At 47.3% G+C, this 18937-nt stretch overlaps 1 protein-coding gene across 1 annotated transcript in view; it reads right to left on the reverse strand.

Annotated features, from left to right (window-relative positions):
* Positions 1-1539: 1539 nt before the first annotated feature.
* Positions 1540-18937, reverse strand: part of SAMM50 (SAMM50 sorting and assembly machinery component) — a 34638-nt gene continuing 17240 nt past the window's right edge. Inside the window, exons 11-15 of the mRNA XM_038550268.1 lie at positions 16618-16688; positions 14049-14116; positions 9310-9456; positions 8512-8653; positions 1540-1742 (exon numbers count right to left, since the gene is read on the reverse strand). Coding sequence (XP_038406196.1) covers positions 1697-1742; positions 8512-8653; positions 9310-9456; positions 14049-14116; positions 16618-16688 — 474 coding nt within the window. The 3' untranslated portion in view covers positions 1540-1696. The remainder of the gene's footprint in view (positions 1743-8511; positions 8654-9309; positions 9457-14048; positions 14117-16617; positions 16689-18937) is intronic.

An 18937-nucleotide genomic window follows, 5' to 3' on the forward strand; every position in this document is an offset into this window, starting at 1 on the left:
CAGCGACCCGGGCAGGGCCTGATGAGGCATGCACCCTTTCAAAAATGACTTCTTCGGGCTCTCCACTGGCATGGTAGATGAATTCTCAAAGGTCACAGCGTCTGAGAGAATTATTCGGGTTTTACTGTTCTTAATTTACAGTCTGAACATGACAGTGTTACAGCATGGGCTTATTTTGCCAAAGGCATAAATGTGACATTGTAAACAATAAAGCAATTCAGGGGAAAGAGCATATTTCCCCACGTTCCCAACTCATCAGAAAGGTAAAGCTGTGTTGCTTCTTATATATTCTCTGCAAAATCCCCAGAGTTCCCACAGGCAATGGGGGCAAGGCAGTCCTTGGGACACCCAAGAGCTTGGCCCCAGGATGACATGGGCCGTGGCCTCAAGCGGCACCTGAAACCCAAGCTCACTTGGCAACAAACAACATGTTCCAGGGAGGACTGCAAGTGACAGGAACTCAGCCCCAGCTAGCAGAGGGGAAAATCCAGTAGTAAAATATTACCCAGGCACCATCTGCAATCCTGGACATTTCTTTTTTTTTTTTTTTCCTGGACATTTCTATGGGAAGAATTCAAAGGAGGTTTAACTTGCAAAACAAAACTTTTTTCACATGACTAACGAAGTATATCCTGAAAATATCACTTTGAAGATACAAGGTACATGCAGAAGAATAACAGCCCCCCAAAGATGTCCGTGTTCCAGTTCCTGGAATCTGTGACCATCACATAACATGACAAGGGGGAATTAAGGTCACTGAGTGACATGAGGTAGCTGATCTTAAAATAGAGTAGCTGGGCTGTCCAGGGGCACCCAATGTACTCACGAGGATCTGAAAAAGCAGCGGGAGGGAAGAAGAGAGAGACTCGGAGATGCTCCGCAGCTGGCTTTGAAAACACAGGACGGGACCTTCAGCCCAGGATGTGGGGCCCCTGGGAGTTGCAAGGCCAGGAAACGATTTTCCCCAGGAGCCTCCTGAAGGAACACAGTGCCGCTGGCAGTGATGTCAGTGAGGCCCTTCTGGATGCCTGACCTCCAGGCCACAAGACGGTTGTGCGTGTGGTTCTAAGCCGCTGGGTTTGTGGTAATCTGTTAGAGCAGCGTCAGGGAGCTGATATACGCATCTTATCAATACTGTCACCTCTGAAGAACACATTTTCCTTTCTGCCTCAGTGCCCCCAACGCGACACAGGATTCCTCAAGCCACCCACATTACAGCGCTCTAACCCCAGACTGTGACTGCAGCCCCCGCCAGCGTGGTCCCCATCTCGGCACCGCCTGAGCCCCCATGCCCCCCGCCAGCGGCCTGGGCTTCCCCTGGGGCCCTGCAGAGCGGTTCTGGTGCACGGGACCCAGACTCAGAAGCTCCAGGAGCCTGGGAGGAAAGCAACCGGGGCGCTGTCTGATGGGACCTCCCATCTGGCCGGTCCACACGGAAGAACATATGGCAACTTTAAACGTCCCGCCCCCTCCATGTGGTCCTCTGGAAAAGCCAGCGTGGGACACAGAGCAGGGGAAAGCAAATCATATCCATGATGCCTCTGTTTGTCTTTAAAATTTATTGACGTGGTTTCCCACCAGGCCTGCAGAGGATGGCACGGACGTGTTTACTTGGCGAGAGGGCACGTGGCACCAAGTGACTCATGCCACCCCAGTCCCAGGGCTCCTCCTGCAGGGTCCAGAGCACATGTGTCGGCTACAGGAACCTTATCCCGGCTCCAAACTGGACACCATCGCATGTCCTAAAAGAGCAAAGGGCAGAAAATCAACACTGGCTGCTCTGCTCACCCCCATCATCACAAGCCCACAAGCGGGCGCCTCCCTTCGCCAAGCCTGCAGGCAGCCCTGCCTCCAGCACCGGCCTCTCTGGGAGCCGGCCCCCGCAGCCTGGCTCTCCCTGCATCCCAGGTGCCTCGCCTGCAGCCCTCTGCTCCTTCTGCCCATCCCTATCCGCCAGCCCTATGGCTTCTTCCTTTGCTGACTTAAGAACCAGCCTTTGGAGGACAGAAACACGGTGACACATGGGGACACAGGGCCCCCTTTATTGCTCCCTCCCCACCTACTTTACATTCCCCTAATTCTGACTCAAGTGACAAAAAGAAAAGGACCCAGGAAAGAAATGTTATGAACAATAAAAACCCGAGAGAAAAAATCCCATAGTTTTGTGTTTATTTCTAAGGCTAACAGGCAAGGAGCAAGTTATAAGAGACTTTCTGTGCAGAGCAGAGCAGTGACAAGAGAAGTGTCCTGGCTGGAAGCAACAGAGGTGGCTGTGCACCTGGCAAACCACAGCACCCAGTGGGGTTGGGAAGGGTGGGGGGGAGGGGTAGAGATGGAAGGGTGGAGAAGTGGGGGGGGAGGATGGAGGAGGACAGAGGAGGAGGGGGACAGAGGAGTGGGCAGGGGGGATGGAGGAGGGCAGGGGGTCCAAAGGAGTGGGTAGACAGAGGAGGGGGCTAGGGGACTGAGAAGGGAGGAGGAGTGGTGGGAGGACCCAGAAGGAAGAGGGGACAAGGAGGACAGGGAGGGTGCAGAGGGAGGGAAGACGGAGTAGGAGAAACAAGGAGGATGGAAAGGGGGCCAGGAGGGGGGCAGAACCTGGGCCAGCCCAGACCCCAGCAGGCTTCCGGGGGCTTTGGACCACGACAGCATCACTGCCCCTCAGGGGTCCCCCTGCCACTTCTTAGCACCTGCCCCTGACCCAGGAAAAGGAAGGGTGCAAAGGAATCACGCTACTTACAATCCTGGTGACCCACTGATGCCCTAGGGTTTTATTCTGTGGGTCTTACTCCATGTGCCGCTGACAGGGCACCAAGCCCACATTCAGACAAACAAGCAGGATGAGTGGTGAGGCTCCAGTCCCAGCAGGAGGAGGAGAGCGGGCCCCTGGGCCTGGATGCAAGAGCACCCGCGGGCCTCCTGCCTCCATGGAGGCCTGGGCCACAGCCCCGCTACCCCCAGAATGAGAGCCCCCAGGCCACAGCTGGCAGCGGGACTGCTGATGCCACAGGGATGCGGTGCACTGTGAATCAAGAAGCCTGGTGCATGGTAGGGGCAGACTCCCACTCTGTCCACCCGGGGGCTGTGCCCAGGGGCTGGACCACAGATGTCTGTGGCCTGGCCCGGGGACATCAGCCCCCAGAGGCATAAGCATCAAGGAAGAAGGGCATTCTGAATCCCAAACAGCAGCTGACAGGCGCATTGTGGAACATAGCATCTTTGCAAGTTGTGGACAATTTCCAGAAAACCTGGACACAAGAATGGCTCCTTCAGGGGAGCCTGGCTGGCTCAGTCAATGGAGCATGTGACTCTGCTTTTTTTTTTTTTTTTAAGATTTTATCTATTTATTCATGAGACACACACAGAGAGAAGCAGAGACACAGGCAGAGGAAGAAGCAGGCTCCTTGCAGGGAGCCCGATGCAGGACTCGATTCCAGGGCCCTGGGATCATGAACCTAAGAGGAAGGCAGACACTCAACCACTGAGCCACCCAGGCGTCCTGGGCACGCAACTCTTGATCTCAGCATTGTGAGTTCAAGCCCCATGCTGGGTGTAGAGATTACTTAAAAATTAAGGAAAAAAAAAAAAAAAAAAGCTCCTACATTCAGAGGAAACTTGCTAATTTTACTGTCATAGCCTGTGCCCTTGCCCAATTTCAGGGTTGATAGCGTATGAAAACCAGCAGGAAGTTTCTCTTTGTTGACCTCTGGGTGATGGCGTAAAACACCTGATATTAAGAGATTCAAGGTGGGCCACTGTCCCCATTGCTCGGATTCCCTGAAGGACAGAAGTGCTCCCTGGCTGCCTGCAGTAGCAGGAGTGCTCCAGCCAGGAGGGATGGTGGCAGTACTTGGTGACCTCTGGTAAAACCATGACAAAATCCTTAGAAAGGCAAAGACCTACAACCAAAAGCAGGGCTGCATTTGTACAAGTTCTGTTTGAATCTAAAGGATTTCTCTATTTTACACCATCAGGTCCATGACTGCTTTCATTCTTGAGAAAAATGCCCCAAAATAGGCCAGGAGACAAAGTCAGCCAAGCCCCCCAGCTCATGTGATTCAGGAACCAGGGGGCATTCCGACAGGGTCATTTTCTCCCATCTGTAAAGAGACCGAATGCCCTGCAAGCACAGGCTCGTAGGAGCACAGTGAAGAAAAGGTGCCTGCTAGCAACACAAATGTCTCAGCATTACACAAGGCAGGAGCCATGAGGCAGTATCACTGAAACACCTATCTTTCCATCGTGTGTCCACCTCAGAGGTCCTCCAGGTCTCTCCAGGACCCCCTCCCACCAGGAGGGTCCCCAACAGGCCTTGCTGTGCGCCCTCCACTGCCTCCTGCTCTGCTCCGCACCATGAGGGTCACCACGGGGACTCCATGGAAGTCACACCCTCCTGCTGCTAGGCCCTCAGACCCTGCACACGGTCCCCCAGCGGTCACTCAGGGACACCAGGTGCTGCTGGGGCCAGGAAACCCGGCAGAGGACAGGGCAGACAAGGGCCAGAACTCAAAGACCTTGGGTGTGTGCCCGAAGTGAAATGGCCAGAAATGATGGAAGGTGCGAGTGACTGGGACCAAGAGCCTCCCCAAACCTCCCTTTTGCTCCTATAAAATGACAGTCCACGTGCCCCTCGCTTGTCGTGCCTGCACACCTTGGGTCCGGGTCTTCTGCAGCCCAGAGTGCCCTCCCCAGCAAGTCCCCAGCCGTCCAAGTCAGGAAGCTCCAGCCCAGAAACCATGTTCCCCAGGAAGGCCTCACCAGCCCTCACTGGGCAAGATGAGCCTCTTTCTCCTCTTCCCTTGACTCACGGTGAGTGGCTCTCAGGAGCCGGCCTCGTTTGTCCTTCAGTCTCCTGAGGCTGCACTCCGTGAGCACAGAGCGACAGAACAGTTAGGCTTCAGACAACAGGGCCTGCCCTGGATCACCTCCACTACAAAATCTAGCCAGCATTTCAAAGCTAGTTCCATTTGTGTAAAGGTCCAAAATCCTAACTAGAGAGCATCTGCATTAAGAGTGTGTGTGTGGGGGGGAACCTACAGGTGATTCACACACACATACTCCTCTGTCCTGCTACTAATTTCAGAAATGAAAATAAGATTCTAACAATATTACCCAAACTTTACAAAATTCCCAGTTTGATGATAAAACTTCAAACAAAGCCACACACAGAGTAAAAGCAAGTTTCACATTCAAGGGTAACCAGGCTGACCCCATGCAGGGGACACTGGACACAGAAAGCATTTGCTGCAATCACCACGCTCAGGTCATGAAGCAGAGCCGCTCCATGGCTAGAGGGCTGGGGAGCCTCCTTCTATTCCGGTCTTTAAATGTCATGTGCACAGTACGCTTCTGCCTTCCAGAAGAAACCACATTTGAAATTCATCTCTGAAACAGATTTTTTCAATTTAGAGAGAGGCAAAGCTGAAAGGTGAGCAGAAGGAAGCATTCTCTGTAAAGATTTTGTGAATACAGGGAAAGACTCAGGGCTCCTGAGCTGGGTGATGGATCCGCGGAGCACAGTGACATCCAGTGGCCTTGAACAACACTGCGGCCATGGTGACTCCAGCAGGCAGGCTGAGTGGAAGGAGAGGAGGCCTACAGCCCCAGGGACTTGCCCAAGTCACATGGCCGGTGTGGGGGAGAGACAGAGCAGGGCTGGTCACATGGCCCCACATCTGCGGCTGAGAGGGAAGCAGTCAGCTCTCTCGGTGGTGGATGATCATTCGGTGACACAGACAACACAGCTACAGCTAAAAAGCCACATGCACTTCTAGTTTTCTTTGTAATAAATACTTAGGATGTATTTACTTACATAACTTGCACTAATATTAACACAGTTAATCCAAATCGATCATCACGGACACACGCTATACAATCTTTGAGACAGGAAAGTGCATATAGAATTCGTTTGAATAAGAAGACCTTCCAAAATGAAGAAGGAACACGTGATTTTCATCTTTCTGCAATTAATACTTGAGGTGCAGAAAAAGCAGCGTGGGGAAGGAATGGTGTGTTTTCACATCCACCTGGGCTCTCAGAAGAGGGAGGTGGAGGCTTGGTGCTCCGTGCTTGCAAGTTTTGGTTACAGGCGAAAGGGTGCAAGCTTTGGCCCCAGGCAGGCCTGGTCCTGCTGCTGAGCTGACCACAGCCCCTGCGCCAAGGCTCGCTGTCCTCATCTGAGAAAGGGGTGACTCTCCCTGCACAGAGCTGTTGGGAGGCTTCCATGATAACATCAAGTCCTTAGCAGGGCGTCTCACACAAGGTAAGTGTTCAATAAACGCCAGTGATCGCCTTCCCTTCACAAAACATTGTGATTGCCCTCAGAAGAGACCCAGAGTCAGTCTCCTTCAGAGCGTGGCTGGTCCTCATCAAGGGAATGCGTTAAGAATGCAGGGTCCAGAGGACCACGCCCGGGGGAGTCGGAGGCACGTTACAGTTTGAGAAGCACAGGCTCAGGTGGCTTCAGCACCCACAAGTGACTTCATCCTGGTGTGGGTATGGGCTCAACGCCTGCCCCTCTGGGGCTCCCAATTAGCACTTGGAGGGTGTGAATATGGCTTTGCAGAAAGCAGCCTGCAAAACTATGTTCATTTACCCGAGACTGTAAAGGCGTGAGGAGTCTGCTAAAAAGTTACCTAATGCACCAATCTTGTTCTAGGAGAAAAATGCCTGTTTTCACATTTCATTATCTCTGAAATTGGGAAACAAAATCCCACCTGTAGTGTGTCTCAAACACAGCCAGGAGGCAGCCCATGCATAGTGGAGGGAAATGTCTCCAAAGGGAACTTGCTTTGTTTCCTATGTGAAAAAGGCCACTGAGAGTCCACCAGGAGCAATAGCAGGAGCAGGAACCAACATTTACCAACAAAATGCCGAGCACTGTTCCAAGTGCTTCACATGCATGAATTCATTCAGGCGTGGTTGCTAGCGCCCATTCTCTGGGCACAAAGACTAAGACCCGAAGCAGTTGAGTCACTCACCCTGGGTCACACAGTCACAGAGTGGCCGAGCTGGCACCCACGCCTGGACAGCTGGGCTCCTGCACAGACAGCCTGTGCAACTAGACCCTTTCCAGCCCTGGCTGTGAGGAGAACAGGCACAGGCTGGAGGAGAGTTAACAGTCATCAGAGCAGCTGCTGGCTGTGGGGCACTGGAAGGAAGGGTTCCAACATCCCCGGGAGCCAGGGCAGCCCCACAGCCAGAATCAGCCTCCCAGGTAGACTGAGGAGCAGATGCTACTGACCGGGTAACTGTAAGGAATCTGGATGACAGATCCTAAGAACTGGTGCTTTCTTAAAAGCCTGTGAAAGTGGCTACCCTTGAAAAAGCACCACCACCTACCACACTGAAGCAGAAGATGGTGGGAGTAAAACCAGTACTGTTTTTCCTTAAACTAGGACAAACTCCAACGTCATGCCTGAGTCTCAGACAGCACCACTCAATGGCCAAGTAACTGTAGACAAATGACAGAGGAAAAAAATACAGCCTAGAGTCCTGAATGTATTAGCATGAAAATAACGAGAGGATATAAACACTGTTATGGGTGGAATGCTTATGTCTCCATAAACTTCATGTTAAACTTCATGTTAAAGCCCTAACCATGAGATGGTATTTGAAGGTGAGGCCTTTGGGGGTTCACTAGGTTTAGATGACATTATGAAGGCAGGGTCCCCATGGTGGGGCTACTGTCCTTATAAAAAGAGACATCAGAGAGCTAGCTTGCTCTCTCTTCACCATGTGAGGACACAGAAAGAAGGGTCCATCCACAAGCCAGGAAGAGAGCTGTCACACGGCCAGCACCTTGATCATGAACTTCCAGCCTCCAGAACTGTCAGACCTAAATGTCTGTAGTTTAAGCCCCCTGTCTGTGGTATTTTGTTAGAGCAGCCTCACCTAAGACAGACCAAGACCACACTTCTGGATTTCACAAAATGTATACAACGGATACTATACACACTAAGAAAGAGATGGAATTAATTTCTGTAACTGTAAATGGCCTCATGCCATCCCCATCCACATAGTATTTAGCAAACCTTGCTCATTAAGAGGACTACTAGAGAAAGGCCAAGAGGGCAGGTTCCTCTGCTCCCCAGAGAAGGTGCTGGAGAACAAGTCCTCTGTGGCCAGGAGCAAAGCCTTGTCCAATCCAATTCTGAGTTCTTGGCCTGCAACGTCACCTGGTCACCAGAAACACCTCATTCCATATTTAACAAGCAGGATCAATAATACCTCAATTCCTCCAGCCAGACCCATGCAGGAGCTGCCATTATTTGGCCACAGTGAGTACAAAGAGAGAGAGGTGGGGAGTGGGAACACGTCATATTCATCCTCCAAAATGAATGGAGAAAAATCCAATGGAAGAAAATATTTTTTCATTCTTTTGCTAAGTATTCAATTTCTCCTAAAATCTTGATTCTTACAGGCTACTGACAAAATGTTTAACCGTGTTCACAACAAAACACAACTTCTAGGTGGTACAATGTAACTGTGGGGAAGAACCCTGGCACCTACCTGTCACCCTTCTGCACGCCCATGGGAACACAATAATTAAGTTCCAGCCGAGCAATGTTGCCAAGTCTGAGGACGATCCCGGCACCGTAAGACCAGCGAATACACTCAGCCAGCTTCCGAATGTGAGCCTTGGGGCCCTCCCCTGAAAAGAGAGAAGATGTGACCAACAGTAGGAAGCCCCTCACATAAGCTGTCCTCACGCAAGCCCTGGCTCTCTTCTTTGCTGTGTGGCCTTCAGTTCATGACCACTTAGGGTTTATTGTCTGTTTTGCCCAAGGTTACTTTTGCCAAAACTTAAGAGCATCCACTGAGAGTAGTAAACATATTATTTTTAAAAGATGCTCCTGGGGCACCTGGGTGGCTCAGTGGTTCAGCGTCTGCCTTTGGCTCAGGTCGTGATCCTGAGGTCCTGGGATCAAGTCCCGCATCGGGCTCCCCGCAGGGAGCCTGCTTCTCCCTCTGCCTGTGTCTTTGCCTCTGTGTCTCTCTCGTGAATAAATAAATAAAATCTTTAAAAAAAAAATGCTCCTATCCATTCCATTTAAACTACAAATAGCTATAAAACTAAATCAATAAGAAAACAAATAAAAATAGCCCTGAATGTTTACTTTGTTGCAAAATACTATTTTGTGTGTTTCATTCAACACCTTCACTCTGAGCACCTTTATCAAGTGTTGTAAAAATTTTTTTAAAGTAAGGCACATCTCTGTAAGTAAAGACTCTGTAATATAACAGGTGCTGTACTTTAAACACAAAAGCAACTGTGCCCTGACAGTCTCTAAGCAGCCCTGGGCTTACCGTAGTTGAGGTTGCAGAGATTCCCCGCATTGAGGAAGAAGTGTGTTCTGAAGAGCTCCCCGAAGCCACCCTGGCCTGGCCGGAAAGGCAGTGGGGTGTACAGGTGCAGACCGCCGGCCCAGTATGCTTCTCCACCCAGGTAGTCTCCTGGACAAGGAAGAGGTGCAGAACAAAACAGAAGCTCTCAGATTCAGAATCACATTGAAGTTCCACACACTCTACAAGGGAGACGTGTGCTGTGTGCAGAACACGGAGGGCTCAGGCTCTGAGTGGTGGCTCTTCTAACTCCTGATGTCAGCCTCACTTTAAAGTCTTTCTTTTTTGCCTGGTTCCTTTTATAAGCTTTAGGGGGGAAAATGCTAGTGTAGTTTAGAAAAGAACGCAATTACAAATTTATCAAAGCTGTAAAATGCTTGGAGTAAAACAAGTGAACTCACGGAAGTCGCCTTTTCCACAACTGCAGATGACCAGATCACGGCCACCTGGCAGATGAAACGGTTTCCTTGGCAACAATTTCAAGACCAAAAGATGGGTGACAGAATGCAGAATGGGCCTCTACAGTTTCCAGAAAGGGCTGGACACGCTATCAGTCAAAAGGCACAGAATGTCTACTGTCCACCAGGTAAGGAAGCAGCATTCCAGCTCAATGTGTCCAGGGAAGAGGCCCATTTTTGAAGGTTCATGACCACGTAGGGTTTGTTGTCTATTTTTGCCCATGGTTACTTTTGCCAAAACTCAAGACTATCTGCTGAGTATTTAAACATATTATTTCTAAAAAATGCTTCTATCCATTCCATTTTAACTACAAATAGCTATAAAACTAAATCAACAAAACAAAAATAGCCCTGAATGTTTATACTTTGTTGCAAAATCCTATTTGGAAAGTGTCTTAGTATTTGTTAATACAAAATGACAGATCATAAAAAAGAAAAGTGAGTTGTCTCCAAGGTTAACCTCAAAGAATAAGCTGCTTGTTCACATCAAGACCAGCCATCTCCTCAATCTCTGTTTTAGTATCAAAGTTCTAGAGGGAACAAAAACATACAAGTAACAGGTCGGTTGTGTTTGCTTTTCATTTCCTAGTAACTGCCCACCTCTTAAATAACACATTTTACTCTGGTCATAAAAGGGATATATATTCATTGTAGAAAATCTGGTAAGTAAAAGGAAAGTATAAAAAAAAGGAAAATATCCATTAATTTCTCCTATTCAGAGATAACATTTCTCGTGTCTTTCATCCAGTGAACTGTGATGAATAATTGAGAAATAAAATGTGAGTCATCGCGTACATAGGTCCATAGATATATATCTCAGTCCTGCTTTTAAAAAGCTGGTTTAATAATTTAATATGTTGTAAGCACTTTCATCTAATACCTTCTATTGTTTGGAAATGTGATTTAGATGCCTGAATAATCAATCACATGTGGACCATGCTTACCTAATCCTCGTCTACTGTCATGTTGCTATTTTCTTGAGAGCAGACATCAGCCGTCACGAGTCTCCTTGCACACACACATGTATTTAAAGCCTTGTCTTGTAGTATAATCTCCATAAAGAAAAATATACACATCTGAAGTAAACTGCTCGGTAACTCCCCTCCAGGGACTGGAGACACAAGCATATGTAGCCCCCAGAACGCTCTGCTCTCCTCGCTAACCACTCCCTTGCTGGCCAGCAGCACAGATCACTCTAGCCCATCCCTAAATTTTACATGGATCTAATCACACCTGAAGCCTCCTCTGGGTCTGGCCTTGCTGCTACTGGTCTTGCACGTTTCTGAGGCTCATTTATGTTGTATTCAGCCAGCAGCTCTAACTCGCTCACCCTCCTCATTATAGAACAGTCCACAGTGTGAGGAGACCATTTATTTGCCCACTCTAGTGTCAATGGGCATTTGGGCTTCTAGTGTTCAGAATGGAGCTATTATTATTAGTCTTTGCATATTTTAGGTTCCTGATTGATATACACTGTCAAACTGCTTTCATGAAAAGTCATGCAATTTGCATTCCTGTCCATAGTATCTCACCGATGGCCTGCCTAATAGGGTACTAAGGGGAATATCATTGTGTTTTAATTTTCAGGCATGTGGTAGACTCTTAAACTTCCATACAGGCACTATATAATACTTCCTTACAACAAAAAAAGAACAAGACTATCCCTAATGTTTTACTTCTCTTTTAAAAAAATGACACACTGGGATCCCTGGGTGGCGCAGTGGTCTAGCGCCTGTTTTTGGCCCAGGGCGCGATCCTGGAGACCCGGGATCGAATCCCACGTCAGGCTCCCGGTGCATGGAGCCTGCTTCTCCCTCTGCCTGTGTCTCTGCCTCTCTCTCTCTCTCTCCTCTCTCTCTCTCTCTCTGTGATTATCATAAATAAATAAAAATTTAAAAAAAAAATGACACACTAATAAAGTACTCTAGAGACAAGTGGCAAGGATGTGTATTATGCACAAAAATTATGCACAAGACAGTCATTATTTACAGTAATAAGAAATGGAAACAGCAAAGATTTTGTTAAAAGAACAAAAGGTCAGAAAATCAGGGTAGAATATTTTATAATGGAATGACATGCAAACATTTTAGTGATGTGGGTTTTTTAAAAAGGTTTTATTTATTTGACAGAAAGAGAGCATGAGGCAGGAGGAGGGGCAGAGGGAGAAAGAAAAGCAGGCTCCCCAGACCCTGTGATCATGACCTGAGCCAAAGACAGTCACTCAACCCACCGAGCCACCTGGCAACCCTAAATGATGTTTTTGAAGATTTTAATAACATGTGGAAACGCCTCGGATAGAATGTCAAGTGTCAGAGAGGGGTCCAGGAAACAGGAGTAATTGAAACAGGCTTTCCAGAGAGCAACATAAAGCTTCAAAATGTTCAAAATCCTTTGATCTAGGGATTCCACATCTAGACTTTACATTATAAAGTAAAACTTAGAGATGAGCACAAAGATTCAGTTAGGTTATTCACAGATACACTGCTTTATGATCATAAGAAAAAAGAAAGCCTAAATGTCCAACATTTGGGATTTGGTTTAAAAAAGACTACAATTTGGCAACAAGATGAAATATGCAGCCATGAAAAACGACAGAGTTTTTCTCTCTCCGATTCACTGCTGGCGGGAATGCAAAATGGTACAGCCATTTTGGAAGACAGCCTGGCAATTTCTTACAAAGATAACACAGCTTTATCATACGTTCCAGCAACTGCTCTAATTGCTATTTCCCCAGATGAAACCTTATGTCCAAACAAAAACTTGCACGTGAATGTTTATATCAGCTTTACTCATGATTGCCAAAAATTGGATGTCTTGCAACTGAGATACCCTCCCCTAGGTGAATGGATAAGCAGACGGTGGCAGTCACATAATGGAATATTGTTCAGTGATATAAAGACATGAGCTGGGGCGCCTGGGTGGCTCAGTTGGTTAAACATCTGCTTTCGACTCAGCTCATGATCCCAGGGTCCTGGGATGGAGCCTTTCACTGGGCTCCTTGCTTGGTGGGGAGTCTGCTTCTCCTTCTGCCACTCCCCCTGCTGTGCTCTCTTTCTCAAATAAATAAATTTAATTAAATTTTAAAAAAGACATGAGCCTTCATGCTGTAAAAGACACAGAGGAACCTTCCATATGTTGCTCAGAGAGGCCAGGTTGAAAGGGGCACACACTGGATGGTTCCAACCACGGAGAGGAAACAGCTTGGGGCTGTCAGGCATGGGGCGGGGGAGGGAGGAGGGAGGAGGAAGTGGACCCTGGTGGACGGTGCAGCCGGGGAATCTGTAGGGTGCTGGAACGGTAGGTCCAGGCCACACGCATTTGCCAGAACCCAGGGAACTGCAAAGCACAGAGTGAGCCCGAGCGTGAACTACAGGATGCAGTGAATACTAACGCACCAACTGCTACCAGTGGGCCTAACGTGACGCCAATCATCGAGGATGCTAGGGCAGTGTACATGGAAACTCGGCGCCTTCTGCCCAACTTTCCTGTAAACCTAAAACTGCTCTCAAAATCAAAATCTATTACTTTAGAAAAGTTACAGTATGTCAAGAAGATGAAATAAACTGTCATTAAAAATGATGAAAAAAAAAATGATGAAGTACTCATTCCTGTAAAAATCTTTTTCATTTCTGTTACTGAGGGCGGTGGGAGAAGCAGGTCAGCACACGGTAGGCAAATGGACCAAACGCAAGCAGAGAGGCATGCTTGCTTAAACAACAAATGCTCCCATGTATCGTCGCTGGGCAGTGGGATCAGAGGTCAGTGCCGGGCACTTTTTGCTTATATTTTCTCATTTTCCTACAGTTCGCTCAACATGTATCTGTCCGTGCCTGCCATGTGATAAATGCTCTGTGGGGTGCTAATTCTGTGGTGGTGAAATACAGACATCTATTACTGTGGTAACGGAAACAAGCTTAGTTACCCTTGAACAACCCTCTGTGAACCGTGCACAGAGGGTTTTCTTTTCTCCAGCTCACCTCATTGTAAGAACATACTGTATGATACATACAACCTTCAGAACTGGTGTCAACTGGTCATGTTACTGGTGAGGCTTCCGGTAGGCTATTGGTAGCTAAGTGTTTGGAAAGACAAAAATGACACTCAGGTTTTCAACTGTGAGGTTGAGGGGTGGGGGCTTGGTGCCCCAACCTCTTCCCCATTCTGTCGTTCAAGAGTCTAGAGTATATGCTTTCACAAATGAGATATGAAACTTCGGCTTGGTGGTCTAATGGCAGAAAGACTGACCTTCACTCTGTGGCCCAACGCTGTGCATGCTGAACCCGCGCACACTGGTCGGTCCTCCAAGGTAAAACCTACAACAGAAGGCAGATGTCAGAAGAAAGCCACCAGTGAAAACCTACAAAATCCAGTGAAAGTGCAGAAAGCACACAAGTGAGGCTCATGTTTGATACTGGATTGTCGTCGACATTGTCACATGGCAAAACTTTTAAGGATTGGGAAGTGCATAGAAGGTAAGGTGACTTTCATAACAATCTAAACCAGAATCTAAACACTTCAAACTTTTGGGGAATGTAAGTGAGATAAAAGGCAAAATAAGGATCCTTCTTTAGAAAAGAGGGACATGTGGACTGTCCATTATAAAGGAATTATCTGTTATCTATGAGAATTCATTATGTAACAGCTCTGTTGCAAAACAGCCTCCTAGGTGCTCACATAAAATATTAAGTCTAAAAAAAAAGCAAGATAAGGGATGCCTGGGTGGCTCAGTGGTGGAGCATCTGCCTTTGGCTCATGTGATCCCGGGGTCTTGGGATCGAGTCCCATATTGGGCTCCCCGTGGGGAGCCTGCTTCTCCCTCTGCCTGTGTCTCTGCCTCTCTATGTCTCTCATGAATAAATAAATAAAAATCTTAAAAAAAAAGAAAAGCAAAATAAAAATTATATAACAGTATGATCTCAATTTTACAAAAAGAGGAAAATAATGCTAGAAGAAAACAGAACAAAACAATTATTGTTACTCTAAATGTTTTTAATATTTTCTACAGTGATTATATATCAGAAAAAAATTATTACAATTAAAAAAAATGAATTGCTCTCATATTCCTAATGGACTGGGTTATCACAATCTCTTAAACACTAACTGAACAAAATTAAAGGTATGAATTAAAAATTACTTAGAAACCCCATCCACTTTCTGTGAAACCTAACACCTTATCAGAAGCCAACTCTAGACCATGCTAAGTACTGAATAATGAAGTAAAATAACAAGCGAAGTGGTGTGTACTCTTTCTAATGGGGCTGCCACATTAACATTTGGGATTTCTAAGCAACGCCTTTCTGAATGCCCCCTTAATTATGGAAACAAACAGCAAGCTCCATTTGCTTTTTTCAACAAATGATAACTCGCACATACTCTTTGGAAATAATTAAGATGAACCAGGAAGCATAAAAAGCAAGAAGTCCTTTCCCCCTCCCTCATCCACCCAGATCCATCCCAATCTCCAGAGCTGACTGCTATCACTGGATTGGTGGTTGACCCTCAAGACCTTTGGTGTTATTCATGCAAACACATACACACGGGAGCTTTTGCCCCTGATCCAAGAGCAATCCGCTAACTGTGAGCACCTGCCAATTTTAACTTGTAGACATCTACCTCGTTCTTTTTAATCACTGCAGTCTCTTTAGAATGGCCATATTTGAATTTAATAATTTCTGTCTTGCAGTTTTCAAAGTTTTGCTATTATCAACAATGCTACGATGGACAGCCTTGTACATAAACCTCCTACACATTTATAAATGTATTTCTGCAAATTAAATTCGGAGAGGTGAAAGTGTTAGCTCCCAGACCTTACAAATTAAAATTTTTTATATTTCCGAACAGTATCCAAAAACTAGGCTAAACTAGTTTACACTAAAACATTTTAACCAATGCAATGTTAAAAAAAAAAGTCTCTTGCCCTCATGAACAATTATTAGTATTTCAAAGCAACAATTTCATACTCTGCTGATAGGAGTATAAATTACCATAAGCATTCTAAAAAGCAGTCTCCAGCAACATTCTCTATAAGCTTTAAAAAATGTTCATATTTTTTTGAGACAGTAATTCCACATTTAGGAATCTTTCCTTAGAAAATAAATAACACTTTACAAAGTCGTATGTTTCACGAGGTTGCTTATATGCAAATAATGAAAAATTAAAATGCAGCTTTTAAACAATTTCTCATGACTTGGTGAATGGGTTTACTCTGTTTTTTCCTTAAACCTTTTTAAAAGGCAAGGAGAACACAGGGGTGCCTGGCTGGCTGAGTGGGTGGAGTGCTACTGTTCTGAGTTCAAGCCCCATGCTGGGTATAGGGATTACTTAAAAATAAGATCTTTAAAATGAAATTTTAAAAAGTTAAAAAATCAAAAGCAGAGGAAACACAAAAGTGTCTGTAAGTTACAGTATATCAACAACTTAATATACATATATATATAATTTTATGTATGTATACACACACAAAAGCACACATCCACAAATAACAGACTCAAAGGAAATAGTCCCAAGTGTTTAACTCTGCTTATCCTTGAGCAGGATTTTTTTAAATTTCCTTAAATGTTTTTCTGTCTTTATATTTTGGTGATGCGTATGAACTGTATTCTTTCATTCTCAAAAGGGAATGTAAGATTTTTAATATTACGAAGTTAACTCGTAACCTGAAATAGTTACCAGTTACCTGAAACATAAAAACTGAAGTAAAATTTGAAATATTTGCTCTCCTAGTTATGCTTTTCTAAAATAACTTATGAAGAACCAACCAAAAAGAGCCAAAGACAAGCATGTGCAAGTCACCCACTCACTTGCTATTCCTTACCTGTCCGCAATACTTGATGGTTTATCACCAATGGGCACCAACACCCCACCCCAGAGAGATGTTGAAAAAACCTATGGAAACACAGACAGACAACCGTTTCTTCAGTGCCCCTTCCCTGCGATGAGCATCAGCGGGCGGCCACCGCACGGAGATCTGGTTGCAGGCGTGGCACTGGCAAAGAGCTCTGGGGCAGAGCGCAGGGGCGACAGACCAGGAACATCTGATTGTGGGGTTGGAGAGCTACAGCTGACAGTGTTTTGTGGGTACTTTAAAAACCTGCAACTTCAAATTTCACATGAAGACATAGCAAACACCAGCAAACACAAGCCCAAAGCACAAGCAAGGCATGGCTCCCTTGGCTTCCATCCCAGAGAGGGCAGCCCCACCCCTTCCACGAAGAGCGAGGCTGGGCACAGTGGGAGACACACCTCATCTGGCGAGGGGACAGTGGCGCCTTTACATCTGCCCCCCATCTCTAGCAGGCCTGGAGAGCTGCCAGCAGTGCTTCCCATTTCCTACAGGTGCCCCCATATGCCCTGACGGTCATGCCACACTGGGCCTCCCTCCAAACAGAAACTAGTTTCAATACGGTGCCCAAAGTCCTCTACCATCTGATGCGACCTCTGTCCTCTCTGCGCCGTCCCTCCTCCTCACTCTGTCCAGTCATGGCAGCCCCCTGGCTCGTCCTGGCAGTGCCATAGCTCCTGCCCAGAGAGCCTACGGCTGGCTTCCTTGCTTTGTTCTGGGCTGTGCTGCCCCACTGCAGATGCCTTCCTGAACCATCTTAAATAAGACAGCACCCCATCTGGGCCATTTTATCTTTACTCTGTTTTATTATTCTTTGTTACATTTGCTACCTGCTAAACTGTATATACACACGTGCTTGCTGCTTACTCATGGGTCTCCCTTCACTAGTCTGTGAGGGAGTGGGAACTGTTTTACTTACTGAGGTATTTTTAACGCCCAGGCAGTACTGGGCAGCCGATATAGATGTGGTGGGTGGATGGGTAGGTGAGTGGGTGCATGAAGAGCGATACCTGGACAAAAGCACAGGAACTGAGAGCACAGTGCAGGAGCCCTGACCTTGGTCTGGGAGGTCAGAGGAGGCCTATAGGAGATCGCCTATGCCGAAGTCTTAAAAAGGCAAGGAACGAGGGGCCAGGGAACAGCTGAAAGAAGGGACTTACAGCCAGCAGAGAACAAAGTGCAAGCCTGGAAGTAAGAGCCTAGTCCTTTAGGGAAATGAGAAATAGCTGAGCCAAAGCACAAGGAGAAGGGGAGAGAGACCAGGCCAAAGATTGTGTGCCACACCAATGGTGCCAGCTTCACACAGGAGATTTTAGGGCTTGCGTTTGAGAAAGACCAGCATGCCTGCAGTATGGAGGAAAAGGGGGAGCAGAAAAGGATATCAGAAAAGGATATCCTTTATCAGAAAAGGATATCACCACCAAGGTGAGAAAGCACAGCCTGGAATCTGAGTGATGCTGAGTGGGCAGAGAGGTGGACCTGGTGCTCAGTGGCCTTTGGGTGAGGACTCCTCCGAGCAGTCAGGGAGGTCAGGGCACTGGGGCCAAAGCTGTGCAAGCCAGTGCAACTGGGAGCCCGGGTGCAGGGTACAGATTTGGGAGGGAAGTAACAGTTGGTTTCAGACACACTGAATTTGAAGTGTCCATGTAAGGAATGGTGTTGGGATCCCTGGCAACACAGCACATGGATGGAGGCTGCAGCCATGGGGTGGGGTGGGCACGAGATCCTCTGGGGAGACTGCCAGCGCAGGACACTTCCACGACAATCTAGGGGGAGAGTCTTGCAAGGCGGCAGCATGGCAAGCCACAAAGGGACCCCACGAAGAGGAAGCGGACACATGGAAGGAGGATGCAGGCAGGATGGAGTCCAGTGAGGACAGTGTCAGCATGGTGGGGAGGGGAGGGGGGAGACCAGGAGGAGCTTGCCGACTGGACAATGCGGGGGCCCCAGCAGCGGCGGGGAAAAGGCAGGAAGTAGATTCAAGGAGCGAGGACTCCAGGGCTGACTGGGAGCAGTGATAGGAGACTTTAGAAATAGACATGTGTATCATCTCATTAAAGCTCACTCCTTGCTCCGAGTCTTATGATAGCAAAGGGCACAGGCGGGTGTGTGTTTGTGTGTGTCCAGTGGGGGAGCACAGAGAGCTGTTCCCCGTCACCAGCCTCCAAGAGGACTGGAGAACAAGCCAGGGGCTCCTCTGCCTTGGTCAGAATCAGGTCCCTTACTCCTCATTCCCGAACAAATCAGGAGAAACTAAACCAAATGGAATTAAAGATTTAAAAAGAAATGCCTG

This window comes from Canis lupus, chromosome 10 (genome assembly GCF_011100685.1).
Source record: "Canis lupus familiaris isolate Mischka breed German Shepherd chromosome 10, alternate assembly UU_Cfam_GSD_1.0, whole genome shotgun sequence".
NCBI lineage: Eukaryota > Metazoa > Chordata > Mammalia > Carnivora > Canidae > Canis > Canis lupus.